This window comes from Hemitrygon akajei, chromosome 11, assembly GCF_048418815.1.
Source record: "Hemitrygon akajei chromosome 11, sHemAka1.3, whole genome shotgun sequence".
NCBI lineage: Eukaryota > Metazoa > Chordata > Chondrichthyes > Myliobatiformes > Dasyatidae > Hemitrygon > Hemitrygon akajei.
This window is the reverse complement of record NC_133134.1, coordinates 136,635,693-136,659,777: the sequence shown is the minus strand read 5'-3', so window position 1 is coordinate 136,659,777 and position 24,085 is coordinate 136,635,693. Positions and strand designations below refer to the sequence as shown.

General features: G+C 39.9%; 1 protein-coding gene across 6 annotated transcripts in view; it reads left to right on the top strand.

The window, feature by feature from the left end:
• LOC140736047 (extracellular sulfatase Sulf-2-like) overlaps nucleotides 1–24,085 on the top strand; it is a 321,216-nt gene that overhangs the window by 183,587 nt on the left and 113,544 nt on the right. For 5 of the 6 annotated variants that reach the window (XM_073061757.1, XM_073061759.1, XM_073061754.1 and 2 more), the window contains one exon: nucleotides 20,957–21,188. In XM_073061757.1, the coding sequence (XP_072917858.1) occupies nucleotides 21,017–21,188 (172 nt within the window). In that variant the 5' untranslated portion in view covers nucleotides 20,957–21,016. Of the gene's footprint in view, nucleotides 1–18,055; nucleotides 18,164–20,956; nucleotides 21,189–24,085 lie in introns of those variants that run through there. The other variant, XM_073061758.1, reaches the window with a different exon arrangement.

Here is a 24,085-nt window from a genome sequence, read left to right as displayed (position 1 = left end):
AGTGAACCCTATCCTATTCTTTCCATGCTGTATAACAGCATGAATCTATCCACAAAAGTGTTCCTTGAAGTTTGAAGTGCTTCAGGAAGACAGTGTTTCTCCTTACAGCATACACTAAATCCTTGTTATTCATGAGGGACAGCAATGCTGCCTTACTTCAAATAACAAAAAGCCCAGCTAAAACTAAGGCCTCTTGCAATGACACCAGTACTGTAATGATCAACCCCTGCGTGACATAACAACTATGAAAATTTCATCTTCTATATACCTGCACCTTCTTAAAGACTGTTAGGGGTGGCTGACTGGAGTTTTAAAAAATGAATTAGCAGGTGAGGTGAGTAGGGGGACGTTGGGGGATGGTAGAGAAAATAGTAGAGGCCATCATTGGTAGGATCCAAATGGACATGGAGAAGCTATCTTCAAGAGAGAGAGAGAATGAGAGAGAATAAGAAAGAACGGGAGAGGGTATTCTCCAGAAAGAATGCTGTATTTGAAAGCATCAGCATACTGCCACCTTCTTAAAGGCTTTTAAGAGGTGGCTTGGCAGTGATGCTTAAATATGGAAAAATAAAACAAATATTCATTACTTATAGAGATACTCACAAGTCCTTCTAATTTTTGTGTTTGTTTTACTTAACTCATTCAATGCAGAGGTCTCATTCAACTCATTGTTATATCTAAAGTGAGTGACTGTGGGATTTAATACACAGAAAAACCTCGCTTGTGATTTTGTCAGATATTGGTTTATTTATGGGGGTTGTTTCTAGCTGAAATTGCCCAGTGTCTGACTGAATTTATTAATGCAGTGAGCTTTGTTTCAGTTCCACCAGGCATTAGAAACTGACCTTCCCTCAGCAGTATGATTCCTGACTGTCAGTAATGACATGATCAAAATGATGAGTGGCAACTCCCAATGATTTTGTGGACTAAATAAGGAATTTCCTGCCAAATTTCAGAGTAATGAACTGAAATTTCTTCCCTCTATAATTTATCTTGATAGCTATATCTGTTAATAGGCACAAACTTGAGACGGTATTGTGCTTATCAAATCATGATTTATAGGCAAGGTATGTGAAATCCCTCAGGAAAATAAACAAGCTGAACATTGACTTTGCAATCAAACTCAATTTGAAGGGAGTCACTAACTCTAGAAGATAAAGGGATGGAAATTTACACATGGCAATTATTTTCTCCAGGGTCCGGTGACCAGTCCCGTCCTCCTAAAATAACCCAGATCAGTTGGGATTTGCCACTGATTGTTTGGGGATTATCTCTTCTGACCATTGGAAACAAGGTAGCAGGGAAAAATTCAGATTTTTAAACAATCGTGGAACTGGAACCAAACAAATCATGGCAAGAAATTGCCAGCAGCATCGGAAGTGTTTGTGAAAACTGCCTACTTTAATTATTCAGATTGCATGGCTGATCCTGTCCAAGGCATTGTTCTGAGAGCTTAAGCAAACACCTGGCATTTGGAATCATTCCTTGGTCTTGTCTGTAAATCTCAATTTATTCACTGTACCCACTATTCAAAGAAATCAAATATGTTGGCCTAATTTGCATAGATTTTAATTAACTGCTGCTTAACTATTGAACTGAAGGTGGAGAGGAAGGGATAGGTATGGTTCAGTTAGCTAGTTACATGATAGATTATGGTCCAAAGCACAGTTTCAACACCACCCACGTAAAAGTAATATATATTTTTAAAGAAGCAGGGAAGGACTGAGATATTTAGGACGTGTTTTCCAAGCAGATAACACAAATATTTTGATTATTGGAAGTTAGGTTTAATAAAGATAAATCTTTTGTCAGTTTACATGGAACTGTGTCTTCCATTGTTAAATTGTTTAATTTTACCACTGAGGAACTGACTGTTGTGATCCAGAATCAATAGAAAGGGATGGATGCAAGACTGTAAATCTAAATATAGACTTGTCCCTACATTCTTTAGGGTCAGTCACTGACAGATCAGACAGCAATTCCCTTAGGAACATCAATGATTCACCAACTGAGAGAAGATGAAATGATGTTTCTTTTAATTCTGAGCTCTTAACTAAAATATATCTTAATTTTCTAACAATTTAAGTAAAAAACAACTCAGAAAAAAGCAACTGATCTGTTGTAATACTGACTGAACCATAGAAAAAAACACTTAGTATAACTCAAATATTTCAAACTCAAAGTAACATCCTTATTTAAATCACAAACAATACAAAAAATCAGTGTAGTAATAATTTTACTTTGAACTTGGGCTGTATTCTGTAGTTCAGAAAAAAAATGACAAGAAATCTCATTGAAACTTACAAGATTGTTATAGGTGTCAACAGGCAAGCTGAGAATTACTGCTTTCTGCACTAGGCAACAGGCAGCATTTGATTTCAAAGTGGCATCAAAGAATCCCACAATAAGTTTGATGGTTACCTCCATTGCAAAAGGTGATCATTGTGTTTTTTGGAGGCCCATCCCCCATACCCAAGGAAAATACTGCAAGAGTTCCTCAGGATAGTAACCTTTTAAATAAGTTTTGGGAAAATATCTATATGATTACCAAAGGGTTGTTTTCAGATTATAGATTTTGTTTATTCAAATACAGTAAATGTGGATGTTACTGACAAAGCAAGTTCATTCTTAGATGCCATAGAGATAGAAATGGTGTCTAGTTGCATCAGTTTTAGTAAAGGTATTAGCATAGTGCTTTTAGTTAGGGAGATCCAGAATGATATCCCAGAGATGATGAATGATACTCTGCAATTCGGAGAGTCGTACAGGTACTGCCCTGTCCTTCTAAATATGATAGGTAACTATCTTGGGTGGCTCCGTTGATGAAGTCTTGGAAGTTGCTGATGGTGTGGATGGTGCATGTTGGTTTGCAACCTCTCCATCAGTATGAACACTTCCACTGTCTTGTTCTTGTTGTGACTGCGTGCATATTTACATTTCTGGTTCACAGTGACCTCCAGGATGTTGATCTGGGAACAGGCATAGTAATGTTGCAGAGAGGCAGGAGTAAGTTTTTGCATTTTCTCGTTGGAGATGGTTATGTTGTAAGAATTGTGAACATTATTTGTTTTTTATAATCCTGAACATGAATTAGCTGAAGACTGTGATGCTGGGATCCTCAGCAAGAGGCTGAAATGGATAATTGCATACAGTTTTGGTCGCCCCATTTTGTTTTTTTTTTGCAATACACCATGAAATATACCCATTCAGCCCTTTGAGATGCACTGCCCAGCAACCCCCAAGAATTCCGATATAACTCAAACTTAATTACCATTTAACCTGCCCGGTACTTTTTCGGACTGTGGGAGGAAACTGAAGCACCTGAAGGAAACCCATGCATTTCACAGGGGGGACGTACAGAGGACGCCAGGATTGAACTCCAAACTTCCGATTCCATGAGCTGTAGTAGCATTGCGCTAACCACTACGCTGGGACAGGAAGGATGTGGAGGCTTTGGAGAGGGTACAGAAGAGGTTTACCAGGATACTGCCTGGATTAGAGGGCATGTTCCATAATGAGAAGTTGGGTTATTTTCTCTGGAACATTGAAGACTGAGCAGAAATGTGATAGAGGTTTATAAGATTATGAGAAGCATAGATAGATTAGAGGGACAATATCTTTATCCAACAGTTGAAATGCCTGTCACCATAGGGCAAGGGTGTCAAACTCATTTTAGGTCACGGGCCGGATTGAGCAAAATGCAGCTTCATGCGGGCCGGATCAGTCGGACGCGTGCGAACGCAACTTTTGTTGCCTCCATTTTTTCAGCCTGCTCTCATGTGTCTCAGTCTCTGCTATAACTACAAAGTGTTTCACTTTACAAATTCCGTTTCTTATGAAGAAGACTGCCGAGCAAGACTGCCGAATAAACACTAAAAACCCTGAAAACCTGGTACCTGAATAAACTCAGCATTAGCCATATCATACGCCATAGGCGCTTCGATTACTGGGGCCAGCTTTAATAGTAATTAGATATTATCTCGCGGGCCAAAGATAATTCCACCGCGGGCCTTGAGTTTGACATATATGCCATAGGGTAAGTATTTAAAGTGAGAGGGGGTAATTTCAAAGGAGATGTGAGGGGCAAGCTTTTTTAAACACAGGGAAAGGTGAGTACCTGGAATGCGCAGCCTGGGGTGGTAATAATGGCAGATATATTTGGAATTTTTAAGAGACATTTAGATAGACACATGAATATGAAGGAAAACAGAAGGATATGAATATTATGTAGGCATAAGGGATTAGTTCTGCTGGCCATTTGATTATTAGCTTAATTGGTTCAGAACAACATTGTGGGCTGAAGGGCCTGTTCCTGTGCTGTACTGTTCTATGTTCTATGTTCTATGTTCTATGATCTATCTGCCTGGTAAATCCATTGAGGATGGAGATAAACTCCTCAGTCTACTTTTACTCTGATATGTTTAATTCCGCCAACTGTAATAATGTCCATAGATGTTTTCATTTCACAGCTATTTACAACTGGATATGCAAGGACTTCTGACTCTTCATTTGATCTATTGATAGTTGGATCATTTAGCTTTGCCTGCAACATGCTGCTTCCACAGTTTGTCATAAGTACTATGCTGTATCTTCATCTCACTGGCATTTTGCTTTCAGCATGCTGAGAGTAGAATGCCGCCTCCGCTATGTGCTTGCATGCTGTGCCATGGCTTCCTCAGATTGGCATTTCCGTTTCAGATACACCTGATGCCAGTCCCGGCATGCTGTTCTACATTCATCATTGAGACATGCTTGGTCCCCTGGCCCGAGAGATAACAACTGCCTGTGATAGCCATTTATAAAATAATTGTCCTTGTGAAGTCACTTTCATCTGAGATTTAATCTTGAAGCTTTGTTGAGTTCATATTTTTATGCAACTAGTTGGAAAATTTAAAGTGGCAGCAACTACAGTATTCTTCAGACAGTGACTGGAGAACTGAATTCATGTACTGAACTTTGCTTTGCCCACTCTCTTCATGCTGACCAGAAGGCACCATTTACACCAATCTCATTTTCCATTCTCCCAATATTCCCATCAACTCCCCCATATTCTACCTCACACCTACACACCAGAGGGAACTGAGGAAGTCAGAGAATACCAGAATACTTAGAAGAAACCCATCCATTCACACAAAGAACATGCAGCCACCACACAGACCAGACAGGAGGTGAGGATTGAACCCTGGTCACCAGAACTGTAAGGCAGCAGGTCTTCAGGCTGTGCCACTGGACCACACTAGACCACTATTCATCAATGTGATGAACAAAGTTTTCTTCATGAAAATCAACTTTAAACTAACTTTCATAATGTTGAATGTAGTTATCTAAAATTCATCCTTTTTTATAAATAAGTCTGCAAAGAAAAGTGTTTTCTTAATCTGTTTTCCCCTGCAGAATGATTAAAGGTCAAAATTAAAGTTCTATATACATCTGGTACAAAATAGTTAATTGTAGATATGCTTGCATTATAAACTCCAGTTCAATAAAAGTCCCAGAGAGTAACTGAAAAAAATTCTCGTCGATTCTCTTAGATATTTGATGGCAAAGGGCATGTTGAATCCAGCACTACCTGCATTTGTAGTCATCAGCGACCAGAACATAGAAACAGAGCATAGAACATCTACAGCACATTACAGGCCCTTCGGCCCACAATGTTGTGTCAACCATACAACCTACTCTAGAAGCTGCCTAGAATTTCCTACAGCATAGCCCTCTATTTTTCTAAGCTCCATATACATATCTAAGAGTCTCTTAAAAGACCCTATTGTATCTGCCTCTATCATCTTTGCTGCAAGTGCAATCCACACACCCACCACTCCCTGTGTCAAAAACCTACCTCTGACATCTCCTTTGCACCTACTTCCAAGCAGCCTAAAACTATGCCCCCTCTTGTTAGCCATTTCAGCTCTGGGAAAAAGCCTCTGGCTATCCACATGATCAATGCCTGTCATCATCTTATACACTTCTATCAGGTCATCTCTCATCCTCTGTCACTCAAGTTCACTCAACCTATTCTCATAAGGCATGCTCTCCAATCCAGGCAACATCCTGGTAAGTCTCCTCTGCACTCTCTCTATAGCATCCACATCCTTCCTGTAATGAGGTGACCAGAAATGAACACAGTACTCCAAGTGGGATCTAACTAAGGTCTTAAATAGCTGTAACATTACCTCTCGGCTCTTGAGCTCAATCCCAAGGTTAATGAATACCAACATACCATACACCTTCTTAACAACCAGACCAGAATTTAACTAGATCTGCCAATAAACAGTGGTTCTAATTCACAAAATAAGAGGCTTGGTGTTCTACAGCTAATTGCTCTCATCTTACTCCTAAATTTTTCTTCAGCTCCAATAAGGGAAATGAAAGTATCGTTGTGCAATGTTATTCATACATCTGGATTGCTGCAACAATGTGTGATCCATCAAGCAATAGTCTGATCAGTGCTCCATCTATTGGTTCAAACAACCATTCCTTTCTCACATACCATAGCTACAATATGTTCTGAACCCACAGTGAACTACTGCAGTTGTTGGTGCATCCAACATCGGCAATTCCAAAAGGCAGCTTAGGATGGGATCACTATCATCTGCAGTTCCCCTTTTGGCATTGTAGACCATCCTTACTTGGGTACATTGGTTAGGAAGTTCCAAAAATTCTAATCTATGACGCTGAAGGGAAATCAAAGTTTGGGTGTATCTACCATGCTGACTATATAAATTAATTCAAGAAGATGACCTAAAGTTATCGTTAATTAGAGTTGGACAATAACTGACAGCTTTGCAACAGATATCTATGAGACACTGCAGAGGTGTTGTACAGCTATCATAGAAAATGTGGCCCCTTGTAGAGATACTTGTTTCATAGTTAGGTATTGGCGGAATTCCAGAAGACAGACAGATTCCAACTTAAGTATGAGCTGATTCATTTTGCAGAGTCAAATGAGGATAGGATTTAGAAAGTGAATGGCAGAGCACTGTTGGATAGCATAAGACTATAAAACCATAAGATATTGGCCATTTGGCCCACTGACTCTGTTCCACCATTTCATCATGGCTGATCCAATATTCCTCTCAGCCCCTATCTCCTGCCTTCTCCCTGCATCCCTTCATGCCCTGACTAATCGAGAATCTATCAGCCTTGCCTTAGATATACCTAAAGACTTGATCTCCACACCTGCCTGTGGCAAAGAATTCACCACTCTCTGGCTCCTCATCTCTATTCAAAAAGATGCCTCTCTATTCTGATGCTGGATCCTTTGGTCTTAGACTCTCCCACCGTAGGAAACATCCTTTCCACATCCACTCTATCAAGGTCTTTCACCATTTGAAAGGTTTCAATGAGAACCCCATCATTCCTCTGAATTCCAGTGAATACAACCTGAAAATTAAACCTTAGGGAATCCTGCACAATGTCTCCCAAGTCCTATTACACTTCAGTTTTTTGTATTTTCTCTCTATTTTGAAAATAGTCAACCCTTTCATTTCATCTACAAAAGTGCATGACTATACACTTCCTGACATTGTATTCCATCTGCCATTTCTTTGCCCATTCTCCTAATTGGTCTATGTCCTACTGTAGCCTATTTCCTCAAATCTACATTCCTCTCCTATCTTTATATCATCTGCAAACTTTACAACAAAGCTATCAATTCTATCATCCAAATCATTGACATGTAACATAAAAAGAAATGGTCCCAACACAGACCCTTGTGTTGACTAGTGGAACACCACTAGTCACTGGCTCCCTTTATTCCCACTCTGTGCCTCCTGCCAAACAGCTACTGTTTTATCCCTGCTAGAATCTTTCCTGTAACACCATGGGCTTATAGCTTGTTAAGCAGGTTACGTGTGGCACCTTGTCAAAGGCCTGCTGGAAATCCAAGTACACAACATTAACTGATTCTCCTTTGTCTATCCTGCTTGTTACTTCTTCAAAGAATTCCAACTGATTTCACAGGCAAGATTTTCCCTTGAGGAAACCATGCTGACTATGGCTTATTTTATCATGTGCCTCCAAGTATCAGGAGACTTCATTCTTAATAACCAACTCCAACATCTTCCCAACCACTGAGGTCAGACTAGTTGGCCTGTATTGTTGTTTTGTCTGCCTTTCTCCCTTCTTGAAAAGTGGAGTGACATTTGCAATTTTCCAGTCTTTCAGAACCATTCCAGAATCTAGTTATTCTTGAAAGATCATTACTAATGCCTCCACATTTTCTTCAGACACCTCTAGTCCTGGTGACTTATTTACCTTCAGACTTTCAGTTTCCCAAGAACCTTCTCTCTAGTTATGGTAACTTCATACATTTCATGACCCCTGGAGCTTTCACCATTACGCTAGTGTCTTCCACAGTGAAGACTGATGCAAAATACTTATTCAGTTCATCTACCATTTCCTCATCCCCATTACTACCTCTCTAGCATAATCTTCTAGCAGTCCAATATCCATTCTCACCTCTCTTTTACACTTCATATATCTGAAGAAACTTCTGGTATCCTCATTAATATTATTGGCTAGCTTTCTTTTGTATTCTATCTCAACCTTCTTAATGTTTTTTTAGTTGCCTTCTATTTTTTAAAAAGCTTCCCAATCCCCTAACAATCCACTTGTTTTTGCTCTATTATATGCTCTCTCTTTGGCTTTTATGTTGTCCTTGACTTCTCTTCTTAGCCACGATTGTGTCATCTTTCCTTTAGAATACTTCTTCCTCTTTGAGATGTAAATATCCTGAGCCTTCTGAATTGCTTCCAGAACATCCAGCTGTTGCTGCTCTGTCGTCATCCCTGCCAGAGTTCTTTTGCAACCATTTCTGGCAAACTCCTCTCTCATGCCTCTGTAATTCCCTTTACTTCAATGTAATACTGATACATCCAACTTTAGTTTCTCCTTCTCAAATTTCAGGGCAAATTCTATCATATTAAGATCACTTGCCCAGAAGGGTTCTAATCAATTCTGGTTCATTGCACCACACACAATCCAGAATAATTAATCGCCTAGTGGGCTGAACCACAAGTTCTCCAAAAATCCATCTTGTAGGCATTCTAGAAACTCCCCCTCTTGGAATCCAGCACCAACCTGATTTTCCCAATCTACCTGTATATTGAAGTCCCCTATGAGTATTGTAACATTGTCCTCTTGGCATGTGTTTTTTAAAATCTCCTATTGTAATTTGTAGGCCATATCCTTGCTACTGTTTGGGAATCTGTATACAACTCTCTTCAGGATCTTTTTACCCTTACATTTCTTTAGCTCTATCCACAATGATTCAATACCTTCCGACCCTATGTCACCTCTTGCTAATAATTTGATTTCCTTTTATACTAACAGAGCAATGCTGCCCCCTCTGCCTTCCTGCCTATCCTTTCAATACATTGTGTACTCTTGGACATTAAGCTTGCAGATACAGTATAATCTTCTTTCAGCCATAACTCAGTGATGCCTACAACATCATACCTGTAACTGTGCTACAAGCTCACCTACTTTATTCTGTAAATTGCATGCATTCAAGTATAACACCTGCAGTCCTCTATTCACCCTTTTCAATTTTGTCTGCTTTTACGTTGCAACTCATCCTGTTGACTGAAGTTTTGCCCTATCAACAGCCTCTCCTCACTGCACATTGCCTCTGTTTGTAAACCAGCTACCTCACTTTCAGCACCATTGTCTGGCTTTCCTACGATACTTCTTGCATTGAAATACAGGCAGCTCAGGACACTAGTCGCACCTTGCTCAACCTTTTGATTCTTAGCTTTGTCTGAGGTCTTACCAACATCTGCCTCCACAACCTCTCCACTAACTGTTCTGACACTCTGATTCCCATTCCCCTGAAACTCTAGTTTAAAGCTCACCAGGAAGCATTAACAAACCTTCCCACTAAGATATTAGTCTCCCTCCATTTTAGGAAAAAACGGTCTCTTCTGTACAGGTCCCACCTTCCCTGGAAGAGAGCCCAATGATGCAAAATCTTATGCCCTCCCTCCTACACCAACTACACCACGTATTAAACTGTATAATCTTCCTAGTGCTGGTCTCACTGACACGTGGCATGGTTAGTATTCTTGAGATCACAAACCTGGAGGTACTGTCCTTTAACTTACCACCTAACTCCCTGAACTCCTTCTGCAGAACCTCGTTACTCATCCTACCTATGTCATCGATGCCTATATGATCCATGATTTCAGACTGTTTATCCTCCCATCCTCTGAGATATCCTGGGCCCTGTAACATAGCATCCAGAAATCTCTTTCTCACCTACAGAACCTCCTGTCTAATGACTCCCCTGTCACCACAGATTGCCTTTTCTTCCCCCTTCCTTTCTGAGCTACAGAGCCAGGGTCAGTGCTAAAGACCAGACCACTGTGAGGTTCCTCTGATAGGTCAACCCCCTCCCCCCCCACCACCCCAGCAGTATCCAAAGTGATATACCCGTTGTTGAGGGGATGGCTACAGGAGTACATTGCACTGGCTCTTTAATCCCTTTCCCTTTCCTGATTGTCATAAAGGGAACAGAAGGATCAGGACTCCAAGTGCACAGTTCACTGCAATTGGCCACACAAGTCGACGGAGTGGCAAAGAAGTCGTTTAGCATGCTGGCCTTCATCTGTCAGGGCACTGAGTTTAGGAGAAGGAGAGCTGAAATATTGTGTGAAGGGATTTATGATGATGCTGCCTGGACTAGAGACCGACCGGAGTTATAGGGAGAGATTGTTCTTGCTGGATCTTTATTCCTTGGAGATCAGGAGAATGAGGGGGTGACCTCAGAGAAGTTTATAAAATCATGGCTGATATAGATAAGGTGGACAGTTACAGCCTTTTCCCCAGGGTTGGGAAATCCAGAACTAGAGAGTATAGGTACAAGGTAAGAGGGCAGAGACCTGACAAGCAGTAGTGAGTATCTGTACTGCCAGAGGAACTGGTTGAAGCAGTACAATTGTAACGTTTAAGATGCATTTTGATAGATGCATGGAGGGTTATGGACTGAATGTGGGCAACTGTGACTAGCAGGGAGGATGTTCTAGTTGGCCTACACCAATCATGCTGAAGGGCCTGGTTCTGGGCTGTATGACTGTGACCCTATGTCACAAAATATAAGAAAAGGAAAAGATGCTCTCATTTATTTGTGCAATAATGATTTCACAATCAATGCACATTGATACAACATTAATCAGTCAGAAGGTTATAAGTTCAGACAGTCGTCCAGGACTCATTTCTAGAATTTTTATTCATAATTTTTTTCTGAGTTCTTGCAGTAGTTTCATTACCAATCTTTTGCTCCTTTATTAATGTGATAAGATTTACTTGTGAGAAAGCTTAATGATTGTTTAATTTTAAAATGATAAAATAGGCCTATGTATTATGTAAGGTCAGTTCAATGTTCAACACTAATTATTACAGCTATTCATACTTATACGTGATAATTAAGTGTAAGAATTTTTTTCTTGGCGTTTTGAATGACAATGAATCTTAAACGTTAAACTCAAAGCAAATAACAATTTTACATTTATTGTCCCTAAATAAGGAGAGTTTCTCATTGTTACTAAAATAGTCTATTTTAATTAGTTAATTAAAATTATCTTTAATAGGGCAATACATTTTGGTTCAGTTAGACAATTATGCACAGCCAAGCTGCGATATACTGTAAGTTTAGTAGCTTTATCAATCAACACAATGGTGTTCCCTACTGTAGTCAACTGGAACACCTAAGCATCATTAAATCTACATTTGTTTCTCTGTATTTGCAGCTGTGCCCTACTGCTTTCCATTTATTATGTTAGCAGCCAATTATGTGGAAATCAGCCATAGCCTAGTTTTTAGCACTTGGCTAAATTTCTCATTTTAGGCGATGCAGTAATCAATAAGTAACTGAATAGATCTGACTTACTAATTTTTTATGCAGGGTTCTATTTATTTAATGAAGCCTTACTGCACTGAGTTTAATGCATCTCCGCACTGGAATGAACAAGAGTTGAGTACATTTAGATACCTATCCCACTACAGGAAATTGGTAGTTTTGCTCCATTCTGTCCTTAATCCCCTGAGCTCTCAATTTATTTCTATTGTGTCAAATACTCAATACTCTTTTGCACAGAACTATTTTTAGTTCTATCTCCGAAGGACTAAGATGGGAATGAATTCAAGTGAACTTTGGGTGTACCAAACACACTATTCAGTTTACAAGACCTGTCACGCTGAGACAGTAATAATATTTAATTGTAGACCCACTTCAAAGACTGCCCCAACTATAGTAGTGTACAACCTATGTGCCTAGAAAGTGTATAGGGACTCACACCTCACATCACTTTCATGAGAAAGAATATTGACATGGTTAATTTCTAGAATGGCCTGAACAGCTCTACAAGAGGGGGTAAAAATGGTGGGAAGTTTGCAGCACTGAGTGAAAAGCTCTACACAATTTAATTTCTAGGTTGTGGCTGGCAACTTCAAAGGACTCAAACAGCCTTCTATCAAGTAGATGAAGCGCTGAACAGTATGTTCTTTTAGATCAGAAACGCTCCAAAAGACCTGCTTGATAAAAGGTGGCAGGCAGAGTCAAAGCTAAAGCCAATAATCAAAAGACGTGGGAGTAGGTGATAAAATTCAAGCTTGAGGAAGTCTGCCAAGAGAAGGCTCCTTGGTTTACACAGGATGTGATTGATATAATTAATTGAATTTAAATTCCCTTGTTGCCATGGTGGGATTTGAACTCTTGTAGTGGATCATTAATCTAGGTCCCTGAATTATTGGTCCAGGAACATAATCACCATGCTACTAAACCCCCCATGTAGAAAGACAAATTAAGCAGGCTAGTCTGTCAGTATGATGACCAGGGGCTAAGGTGGAGGGAAAGGAATATGGATTAAATTAAGTAGTGGCAAATGGGCCTTAATAGGTGTCATTCTTCATAGCATTTAGAATGGTCTTTAACTTTATTTTTAAAAATTTTTATTATACTTGTTTCAGGATAGGAGCCAATAAAATATACCAATAAATTAATAAAATAATTTGCTTAATGCATTGAACTGTCACAGTCAATCGTATAAGACATAACATTGTCAGATTTGATAGACAAAATCCATAATCTAATTAGTCTGTAGTACGGATCAGATTGGGCGGAAACAAATTACCGTCTGCATTCTTGTAAATGCTGCACTTTGACTTTGTTTTTCGAATTGAGGAATAGACAGCAGTAAATGTGTAATTTCATGTGAGACACTATGATGTTTTATGTCTGTAGCCAGAATCACTTTGTACTTACTTATGATAAGACCATAAGATATAGGAGCAGAATTAGGCCATTTGTCCCATCGAGTCTGCTCCACCATTTCGTCATGGCTGATTCAAATTTTCTCTCAGCCACAATGTCCTGCCTTCTCCCCAATTCCCTTCATGCCCTGATCAAACAAAAACCTATCAGTCTCTGCCTCAAATAAGCATAAAGACTTGGCCTCCACTGCTGCCTGTGGCAAAGAATTCCACAGGTTCACCACTCTCTGACTGATGAAATTCCTCCCCATCTCCATTCTAAAAGGCCGTCCCTATATTCTGAGGCTGTGTTCTCTGTTCTTAGACTCTCCCACCATAGAAATTTCTTCTCCACATCCACTCTATCAAAGCCTTTCAACATTTGATAGATTTCAACTAGGTCACCCCTCACGTCATCGGACTCATCCAGAATAGTGATGAGTCTGCATATCGACAGCAGGTGGACCAACTGGCGCTCTGGTGCAGTCGGAACAATCTGGAGCTGAACACGCTCAAGACATAGGAGATGATAGTGGATTTCAGGAGATATCCCCCCGCTATGTCTCCCCTCACAGTCCTCAGCAGCCCTGTGTCCACCGTGGAGAACTTCAGGTTCCTGGGAACCACCATCTCTCAGGATCTGAGGTGGGAGCAGAACATCAGCTCTATCCTGAAGAAGGCCCAGCAGCGGATGTATTTCCTGCGGCTCTTGAGGAAATACGGTCTGCCTCAGGAATTGCTGCTGCAATTCTACACTGCAGTCATTGAGTCTGTCCTGTGCACCTCCATCATTGTGTGGTTTGGAGCCGCCACCAAGCAGGATAGAGCCAGACTACAGCGCACAGTGAGGACTGCCGAGCGCATCATTGGAGCCTCCCTGCCCTCTATTGTGGACCTGTACTCTTCCAGGTTGAAGAAGAGGGCGGGGAACATCATAAAGGACTCCTCCCATCCTGCGCACGGACTGTTTGATCTGCTTCCGTCTGGTAGGTGCTTCAGATCCCTCCAGACTAATACTAATAGGCACTGGAGAAGTTTTTTCCCTACTGTGGTCACTTTGCTGAACAGTTAACTGCCGGTTAACTGTCGGCTAACTATTACTTGGATTGCACTACCTGTATGTATAATCTATATTTTCATTTATATTTATCATTATTATTGTTATGAGCAGAGAGACAACATCTGCCGGAAGTAATTTCCTTATATGTGCATAGGTACTTGGCGATTAAAGTCTGATTCTGATATAGGCCCAGAGCCATCAAAAGCTCTTCCAATGACAAGCCTTTCAATACAGGAATCATTTTTGTGAACCTCCTTTGAACTCTCTCCAGTTTCAACACATTCCTTTTAAGATAACAAGCCCAAAACTGTTCACAATACTTTATTTAGTCCCAACATTACATCCTTGCTTTTTTATTCTTGTCCTCTTGAAGTGAATGCTAACATTCCATTTGCCTTTCTCACCACAGATTCAACCTGCAAATTGCCCCTTTTGGGAATCCTGCACAAGGACTCCCAAGTCCCTTTGTGCCTCAGTCTTTTGTATTTTCTCTCCATTTGGAAAATAGTCAACCCTTTCATTTGTTCCACCGAAGTGCATGACCATACACTTCCTGACATTGTATTCCATCTGTAATTATTTTGCCCATTCTCCTAACCTGTCCATGTCCTTCTGTACCCCTCTACTTCCTCAAAACTACCTGTCCCTCCATCTATCTTCATATCATTATTGGAGTATAAAAGTTGTATTGGAGTATAAAAGTTGCATTGTTTGCTGTGTAACCAAAACTATGTAGTCAGCTTTGAGTTTGCTATTTGCTATGCATGTATCCAATTTAGTAGGAGAATGAAATCTTAAGAATGTAGAAGATAATGGGGTGTTAATGAGAGGCTAGCTAAGAGATGTAGATAATGGTGTGTTAATGAAAGGTAGCTAAGAGATGTAGATTAGAACATGATTAAATCAATGGGTAGAAACAATAGTGGCGGATGTACTTGTGATACGCAACTGTAGACCGATTGGATATGCTAATGCAACTAAACCAGGAGATTGCTATAAAAAATGCTATGTACAAGGATCAGTGGGCAATCAGCGACTAGCTCAATGACTATCTCAGCTTTGATTTGCAAATTAAAGTTTAACCCTTCTTGAAGAATCTTCTGCGTCTCTTGGTCATTTGTGGGGCACGAGAAACCACGACATCATCTGCAAACTTTGCAACAAATCCATCAATTCCATCATCCAAATCACTGACATATAATGTAAAAGAAATGCTCCCAACACTTAAACTTGCAGAATACCACTAGTTACCGGCAGCCAACCAAAAAAGGCTCTCATTACTGCCACTCCTTGCCTCCGGCCAATCAGCCACTGCTTTCTCCATGTTAGAATTTTTCCTGTAATACCCTGGGCATGTAGCTTGTTGAGCAGCCTTATGTGTGGCACTTTGTCAAAGGCCTTCTGGAAATCCAAGTACACAGCATCAACTAATTCTCCTTCATCTATCCTGCTTGTTATTTCCTCAGAGAAACCATGCTGACTATGGTTTATTTTATCATGTGCCTCTAAGTACCCTGAGACTTCATCCTTAATAATCAACTCCAACATCTTCCCAACCACTGTGGTCAGACTAACTGGCCAATAGTTCTGTTTCATCTGCCTCTCTCCCTTCTTGAAGAGTGGAGTGACATTTGCAATTTTCCAATCTTCTGGAAAGATTCTAGAATCCAGTGATTCTTGAAAAATCATTACAAATGCCTCCATGATCTCTTCAGCCACCTCTTTCAGAACCCTGGGGTGTACGGCATCTGGTCCAGGTGACTTATCTACCTTCAGACCTTTCAGTTTCCCAAGAAACTTCTCTCTAGTTATGGTAACTTCACACATTTCATTACCTCTGACACCTGGAACTTTTACCAAACTGCTGGTGTCTTCACTGATGCAAACTACTTACTTAGTTTGTCTGCCATTTCCTTGCCTCCCCCCCCCCATTACGACATCTCCAACATCGGTTTTCAGCAGTCCAATATCCACTCTTGCCTCTCTTATGCATCTGAAGAAAATTTTGGTATCCTCTTTAATATTACTGGCTAATTTACTTTTGTCATCTATAACGTTTGGGAAAAGCAATATTTGTTTTTTGCTTTGATCCACCTTTACCAGTATGCCATTGAAATGTCCTGTTGATGATAGGATCCGTCTGTCACGAGGGACAACAGACAGCAACACTGGAGTGATCTTTCCCGTGCACAAGCCTGGGTGGAAGGTATGGAGATCCTGAGATGCCCAGTCATCAAGATCGCTCTCTTGGCCTCACCAGTGTAGTCCACAATGAAGCAAAGCAATGCATTTGGCACCAGCTTGACAGCAGGAGTTGATGGAAACATGTTCAGTGACATCCTGCCACCTTTGGGTCTCTACTCCGGATTTACACCTGGAGCCTTTGTCTCTCCTGAGGCTGCCCACAAAGCAGTGAGGCTATTGCCCATAGCCAGGGGAAATGCCTTAAGGTCAAGAATATAAGAATATTATTCTTCGATTTTGATTTATTTTGGTTTTCATGTTATCAACAATCTTTTCTAAGTATCTGATGTACTTTTTTTCCCCTCAATCCTTTTTATTAATTTACTTAAATCGATCCCACAGTAACAATATCTACTTTAGTTGGTTTTGCTCTAATGTGGAGATTGACAGAACATTGTGTTGATAAAGAATCAGCGAAAGGAGCTGAAAGTAAAAACAAATCACTGCAGGTGCCAGAAGGTTGAATTGAAAACAGAAATGGCCATGAATGTTCAGCAGGCCAGGCTGTATCTGTGGAGAGTGATACGTCAGATTAATTGGCCACTCCTCAGAAAGTGATAACATTTAGAAATCAAGCATACAGATTACAGGGGAGGTGTGGCAGGAACTAAAGTGATATTTATGTTAGGCTGGAGAGGAAGTGAGATTGAAAGACGTGTAATGATGGTCTGAGCTGAAAGAGTTGATGGAGACATATTAGTCATAAATATTTAGCCTGGAGGAGCTGAAAATAGGAGACAAAAGAAATCAAAGGAAAGTTTTACTGTATTGTTTGCTGCTCCTGACCCAAAATTGCTCTGCAATTTGTGTGTCAATAAAACCATGTGTTATTCATCTCATTGTTATTCTGACAGCAAATTATGATCTATCTGTGGATTTTTTTCTTGACATGGCCATGTCATTAGTGATCATACACAAGCTTGTACATTGCAGTATAATTGCAATGGCTCAAGTTGATGCTGTTTTACTGTGACTCCTGCTAATTTCAAGGCTCCCTTAATGCACCAACCACAGAATATTAATAAAACAGTTGAACTGCTCTAAAATTTAAAGATTAATAGTTGTAAGTTCAATTGTGGAATTTTACCAGAATTCAGCTACTTGCCAACATAGATTAGAAAACTAATTTAAATGTGGTTATAATGTTTAACCATTTTGTTGTTAGTTAAGAAACGCGTATTAAATTATCAGCATTGTTGGGAAAATAAGCTGGTCCCTAAACGCATAGAGTTAAAAAGCATTTAGCCAATGAAGCATAGTACTGATCTGCTCTAATGTAAAAGCTGCACCAATGGCTTTGCTGCTCTCAGAGAATTAAACACTCGTCTAATATAGATGCCTGGATGTTTTATTGTCATTCAACATTTAAATCCCTACTGGAGTGTGTATCGACAAAATAAATCTCAGTTTATCCACAAGATAGAGGGCTACAAGGTGGTAAATTACCTCCAGTTTCATTTATTGAAGCTGAACGTTTAGGAGCTAACGCAGAGAAATTAAAGTAGTACATTTGCAAGGGCCACGGCTGTCTGACTTACAGAGTGTAAAGGAACACTATAAGGCTGGACTTGGAGCTCTGGAGATGGAAGTTGTGAGCAGGACTCAACAGTTGAGGTAGGATGGTAATGTTTCAAAATGTCTATCGGTGTATTTAACAAAGTAGGATCATTAGGTTTCAGCACTCAGCTGGATGCTGATAATTGATATGTCCAAGGAAATAGCTACATAGATTCTGAGTAATAGAAGTGGTATTGAACGCAACACCGACCAGTAATGATCCGTCCTGTAGCCTTTTTTCTTGAAGTAAATGATTTCAGAAACTATCTGTGTATTGTTAAAGAGGATTGACACAATTACTAAAAGAAATGCATAAAAATTAAGAAAATGAAAATGCAGCCTTCCAGACAAACAGAATCTGCTGTTCTCAGAAGGGTTGGCCTTTGTTGTAAGCAGTTTATACAGCATGAGCATTGCTCCACTTTGTGCAGAGGATACATGATATGTACAGTGGGTTTGCTGTGGACAGTAATAGTGATAAATAATCAAAAATACCACCCAATCTGCAACACACACAAAATGCTGGTGGAACACAGCAGGTCAGGCCGCATCTATAGGGAGAAGCGCTGTCGACGTCTCGGCCCGAAACATCGACAGCGCTTCTCCATGTAGATGCTGCCTGACCTGCTGCGTTCCACCAGCATTTTGTGTGTGTGTTGCTTGAATTTCCAGCATCTGCAGATTTCCTCGTGTTTACCCGATCTGCATTTGGTTTCTCTGGTCCAGAGGATTCCACATTGTGAACACAACATGCCGTATGTTAGATTAGGATACTACTTTACACTAAATCCATCGGAGGGTCGCTAGGAGTTCCCTGCTGTTCCTCCATTCCGCTCAAACTCTGTCCATGCATCCTGCATTGCTACAGAAATGTGAGGAACACCACCGAATCCTCCATCCAGGCACTCTGTACACTTCTGCACTCAGTATTAAATTATACAATTTCAGATACTTCAATTTCTCTATATAAATCAGAGCTGGGAACTTCAGCTGTAATAGAACCATCTGTAAAGTTGGCTCTGTTTGTTTACCATGCTATTAGTATCGGTGAGATGGACATGCATGACCATGCATTTCACACTTCTCTTATTCCTTAATCTGTGTCTCAATCTCTTACTGAATCATATTCATCCATCTACTGGATGACATGTACAGTTTAGCCTAATGTTAATCCTGATCTCAGTCTACCAGACATACTCCCTCTGACCTATACACCCCTATTCCTCACCTTTCCTGCATGTTGTAATGTTCACATCACATATCCTCTGCACAAGGTTCAGCTACTTACCGACATGGATTAGAAAACTAATTTAAGTGCATTTATGGTGGTTAACCATACTGGCTCGATATGTTGACTCTGTTTTTGTCTCTCTATTGATACTGTCCCACCTGCTGAGTGTCCCCATCATTGTAGAGTCATAGAGTCACAGAGAAGTACAGCCCAGAAACAAGCCGTTTGACCCATCGAATTTGTGCCTACAAACTGACTAACTTCTTTTTTTATTATCCGTAAGCCCTAGTTTGGGCAGAAGGGACCTGAAGAAGAATTGCTGTTTCATTCTGATGTCCTACCCCTTCCTTTCCAGTCCTGAAGAAGGATTGTAGCACAAAATGTCGACTATTAATTCATTTCCATAGATCCTGCCTGATCTGCTGAGTTGCTTCAGCATTTTGTGTGGGTTGTTGTTGTTTCATACTTTTGTATGTCAAACTGCATGTTTAAAACTCCACTGGCATTATATCTGGGCACCACATTTATTTTGAGCTTCCTTTTATCTCTGTCCTCTTATGATTCTAAAAGAGTATATTAGCTATTAGGAGTCATTAGCCAGCTGCATTGTCTGAACTCATTAATACCTGCGTAAATGTACGTGATTCTGAGAATAAGATCACTGTGGCTTCAGTTAAATAAGGATCTGTGCATAACGATGTCAAAGACTTTTTTTACAAAAGGTTTTCCCTGAAGTTGAAACATTCACTGTTATATCAATTCATAGTATTTTTCCCCATGATCATTTAATTGCATTTGTTTTCATCACGTCAATTGATATAACCAATAACTATGCTCCTTATAAGGCAGATCAACTATGCTTTTGAGCAAACTTAAATCTTCAAAAATATATGTTTTGTGCATATTATCAAAGACTGTTCCTAATATATATGTGTTGTAATTTCTTCTAGTATGCTTTCCTTGATGTGAAAATGCTGCTGCACTATTTTAGCATGTATAGTCCTACTTTGGTGTCTTGTGCCATTATAGCCTCAGAAAGACACATACTAAATTGTCAAGGACATTTTCTAGATAGGAAATGGATTGAACCAATTTTTGCAGGACTCTGGTGCTCTGAAATATGTCTAATGCCATAGCGAGCTGATTCAATAATCCATAGAAGCTAGACAAGGCTACGTATGCATCGTCACGAGGGAGGTTACAGCTAATTTGGATCTCTTAAGAAAATAGCTATCAGTAAGAGAAGGCACTAATCATCCACACACTCCATCTCGCCTCCCTGCACTCTGCTCTTCAGTGGTATCTTCTTGTTGTCAAGTCTGTTAGCTGCTCAACAAGGAGATATCACTGAAAAGTTATTTCTGACAATCCATTTGGAGAACAAAAGACACCAGCTCATTTAAATTTCTTGTTAACCCAAAAAGATTGTGATCACAACCATACCAATTTCAACCGTAAAAGATTAAAAAATACTCCACATTTTGTGCTATTCTGTGAGCCAACTGTTAACGAAAGAGAGGAATTGCCAGTTGGAGCCAGATTTCTCAGTCTAGAATGAAGAAAAGTCATACATTGTGCATCTTGTCAAAGCTGCATCATTGTTTTCTTTTAAATTGCAGGACAGAAAATAGATAAAGGAAGGATTTACTGGAAGGTCGCAAGAACTCAAGCGAGACAAAATGCTACAGTCAAGACTTGCTCTTGGATTGATTGTGTTAGGTGTCACAATTTTTATGAGTCCTGGTTCTGCTCTCCTTTCTCAACGATTGAAAGGTCGCTTTCAGCGAGACCGCAGGAATATCAGACCAAATATCATCCTTATTTACACAGATGATCAGGATGTGGAGCTTGGTAAGATTGTTTAAGAAAAACACAGTGGTTGTTCAAAAACATGAATTCTACAAAAAATTCATGTTTATTGTCTTTCCTATAGTTTTTCATTGGAAAGAGTTTCATTTCTATGAAATCATTCATTTACTTGAGCCTTTCATAGTATTTTCTTTATCATAAATCTTAGCTTTTCCTCCAACACAGACATTTAATATGTTCTGAAACCTAAACAGAATATTCTGGAAACACACAGAAGATCATTCAACCTCAGAGGGAAGGAAAACAGTTAACATTTCAGCCTGAAGGTTCTCCATCAGAAGCAGCAGAGTGAGAAAGCACATTGGTTTTATGTTGCAGAGAAACTTCAGGGCAGGGTTGGCTGTTTATGACAACCTGCAGCTTGGGCTGCTATGAATTATTGGAACAACGAGAAGATGATGAAGAAGTGTATTAAAATAGCAGGATAAGATGTGCTACTGGAGCGTGGTGGAGCCTAATGCCAATGCCATAGCTGGATGATTGGCAGCAGAAGTAGCTCAGAATTAGAATCAGGTTTATTATCATTATCTCATATGATATGAAATTTGTTGTTTTGTGGTAGCAGTACATTTGTAGAAAAAAAATAAATAGTGCAAATAAAGGAATAATGAGGTAGTAGTCATGGGTTCATGGACCATTCATACATCTGATGGTAGAGGGGAAGAAACTGTTCCTAAATCACTGACTATGGGTTTTCAGGCCCCTGTACCACCTCCCTGACAGTAATCATGAGAAAAAAAGCATGTTCAAAATTGGGAGGTTTTTTTAATGCCTCTTGCAATGTTGGGGAAGGTTGTGTTTATGGTGGAGCTGGCTCACCAGCCTCTTGTGATCTTGTGCATTGGAGTTTCCATACCAGCGGGTGATGCAACCAGTCAGAATACTCTTCATTGTACCTCAATAGAAATTTGCCAGAGTCTTTGGTGAAATACCACATCTCCTCCAATGCATAACAACAGATAACTGACATGCCCCCTTTATGATGGCATCGATGTGTTGGGCCCAGGACAGATTCTCCAACATGTTCACAGCCGGGAACTTACCCTTTCTACCACTGACCTCACAATGAGGACTGGTGCACGTTCTTCCAACTTCCCGTTTGTGAAGCCCACAATCAATTCATTGGTGTTCCTGAATTTGAGTGCAAGGTTATTGTTGTGGTACCACTCCACCAACTTACTACACATGTTTTCTTAACGTGATGGGAGTCTTAAAGTGGGAATTCTTGAAGGGGGCAATTTGGATTAGCAAGGAAAGAATTGGTGTAGTTGTTGCCACTCATTTTTAGTTCATTCATCATTCATTTTAATCTCTAATCAGAGCACAATAATGTCAATGCTTCTTCAATCTCCTCTCAATCTTACCCGTATCCCTTCTCCCAATTTTACCTCTAATCCTCTTTACCAACCCTGCCCTCGCTTCCTGAAGTCCAATGGATTCCCCCTGCCAACTTCACAATCGCTGCAGATTTTGGATGAAAGGTTTCATTGTCTGCAAAGTGTGCACACCCTGTTCGACAGTTCACACCTTGTACAGAATGGAGTTTCACTGTCAGTGGCTCAGAGAAAACTGACCTGGATCATTTCCTACACAGCCCACCCGAATGTGACTTTTCAATTACTGTATTTCTAATTCAGTAAATTGGAACATCTCCAGAACTATTTTCACAACAATCCAAGTATGTAAACTGAGCAGGACTAGTATAAGTAGGAAGGGGAAATTCAATCAGTGGTGGCTCACAGTGATTTGAACATCTATAACAAACTGCAAACAATTAAAATACTGGCCTCTAACAAAGTCATCAAACCCAAGATATGAACAGGAGAAAAGTGGTAGCTTCATTTTTGGGGCAACCTGACAAGGACAAGGTCAGAAAGATTATGAATAGCAGACATGCTTTACAGGGAATCTTGAGCTTTGCTTTTCTGCATACCTATCCTCTCTACATTTTACTTTATTTTTCTACATTTTATTTTACGCTTTCAGCAACTGCAATATTTGATTTTCATTCCTCACTTCTTTCAGACTAGGTTCTATCCATTTTTTGTTATCATAGCATATCTGCATCCAGTTAAAATCAAGGCCAATTTTCCAGCCACCAAATATTTGATAAATGATCCTCAGTGAAAATTATAAGACCAAACCAGTAACTCTCAATTAATTTACACGCACACATACATATCTCATTATTGCTCTTTTAAATAGTTAAAATTCTGGGCATTTCAGCATTAAGCAATACATATGTATATTTCTTTTTAATTACAGCGGCATGCAAAAGTTTTGGCACCTCTGGTCAGAATTTCTGTTACTGTGAATAGTTAAGTGAGTAGAAGATGAACTGATCTCTAGAAGTCATAAAGTTAAAGATGAAACATTCTTTTCAACATCTTAAGCAAGATTAGTGTATCATTTTTGTTTTGTACAATTTTAGAGTGGAAAAAAAGGAAAGGAACACCATGCAGAAGTTTGGGCACCCCAAGAGATTTGAGCTCTCAGATAACTTTTACCAAGGTCTCAGACGTTAATTAGCTTGTTAGGGTTATGGCTTGTTTACAGTCATCATTAGGAAAGGCCAGGTGATGGAAATTTCAAAGCTTTATAAATACCCTGACTCCTCAAACCTTGTCCCAACAATCAGCAGCCAAGGGCACCTCTAAGTAGCTGCCTAGCAATCTGAAAATTAAAATAAATGATACCCACAAAGCAGGAGAAGGCTATAAGAAGATAGAAAAGCGTTTTCAGGTAGCCGTTTCCTCAGTTCGTAATGTAATTAAGAAATGGCAGCTAACAGGAGTGGTGCAGGTCAAGTTAAGGTCTGGAAGACCAAGAAAACTTTCTGAAAGAACTGCTCATAGGATTGCTAGAAAGACAAATCAAAA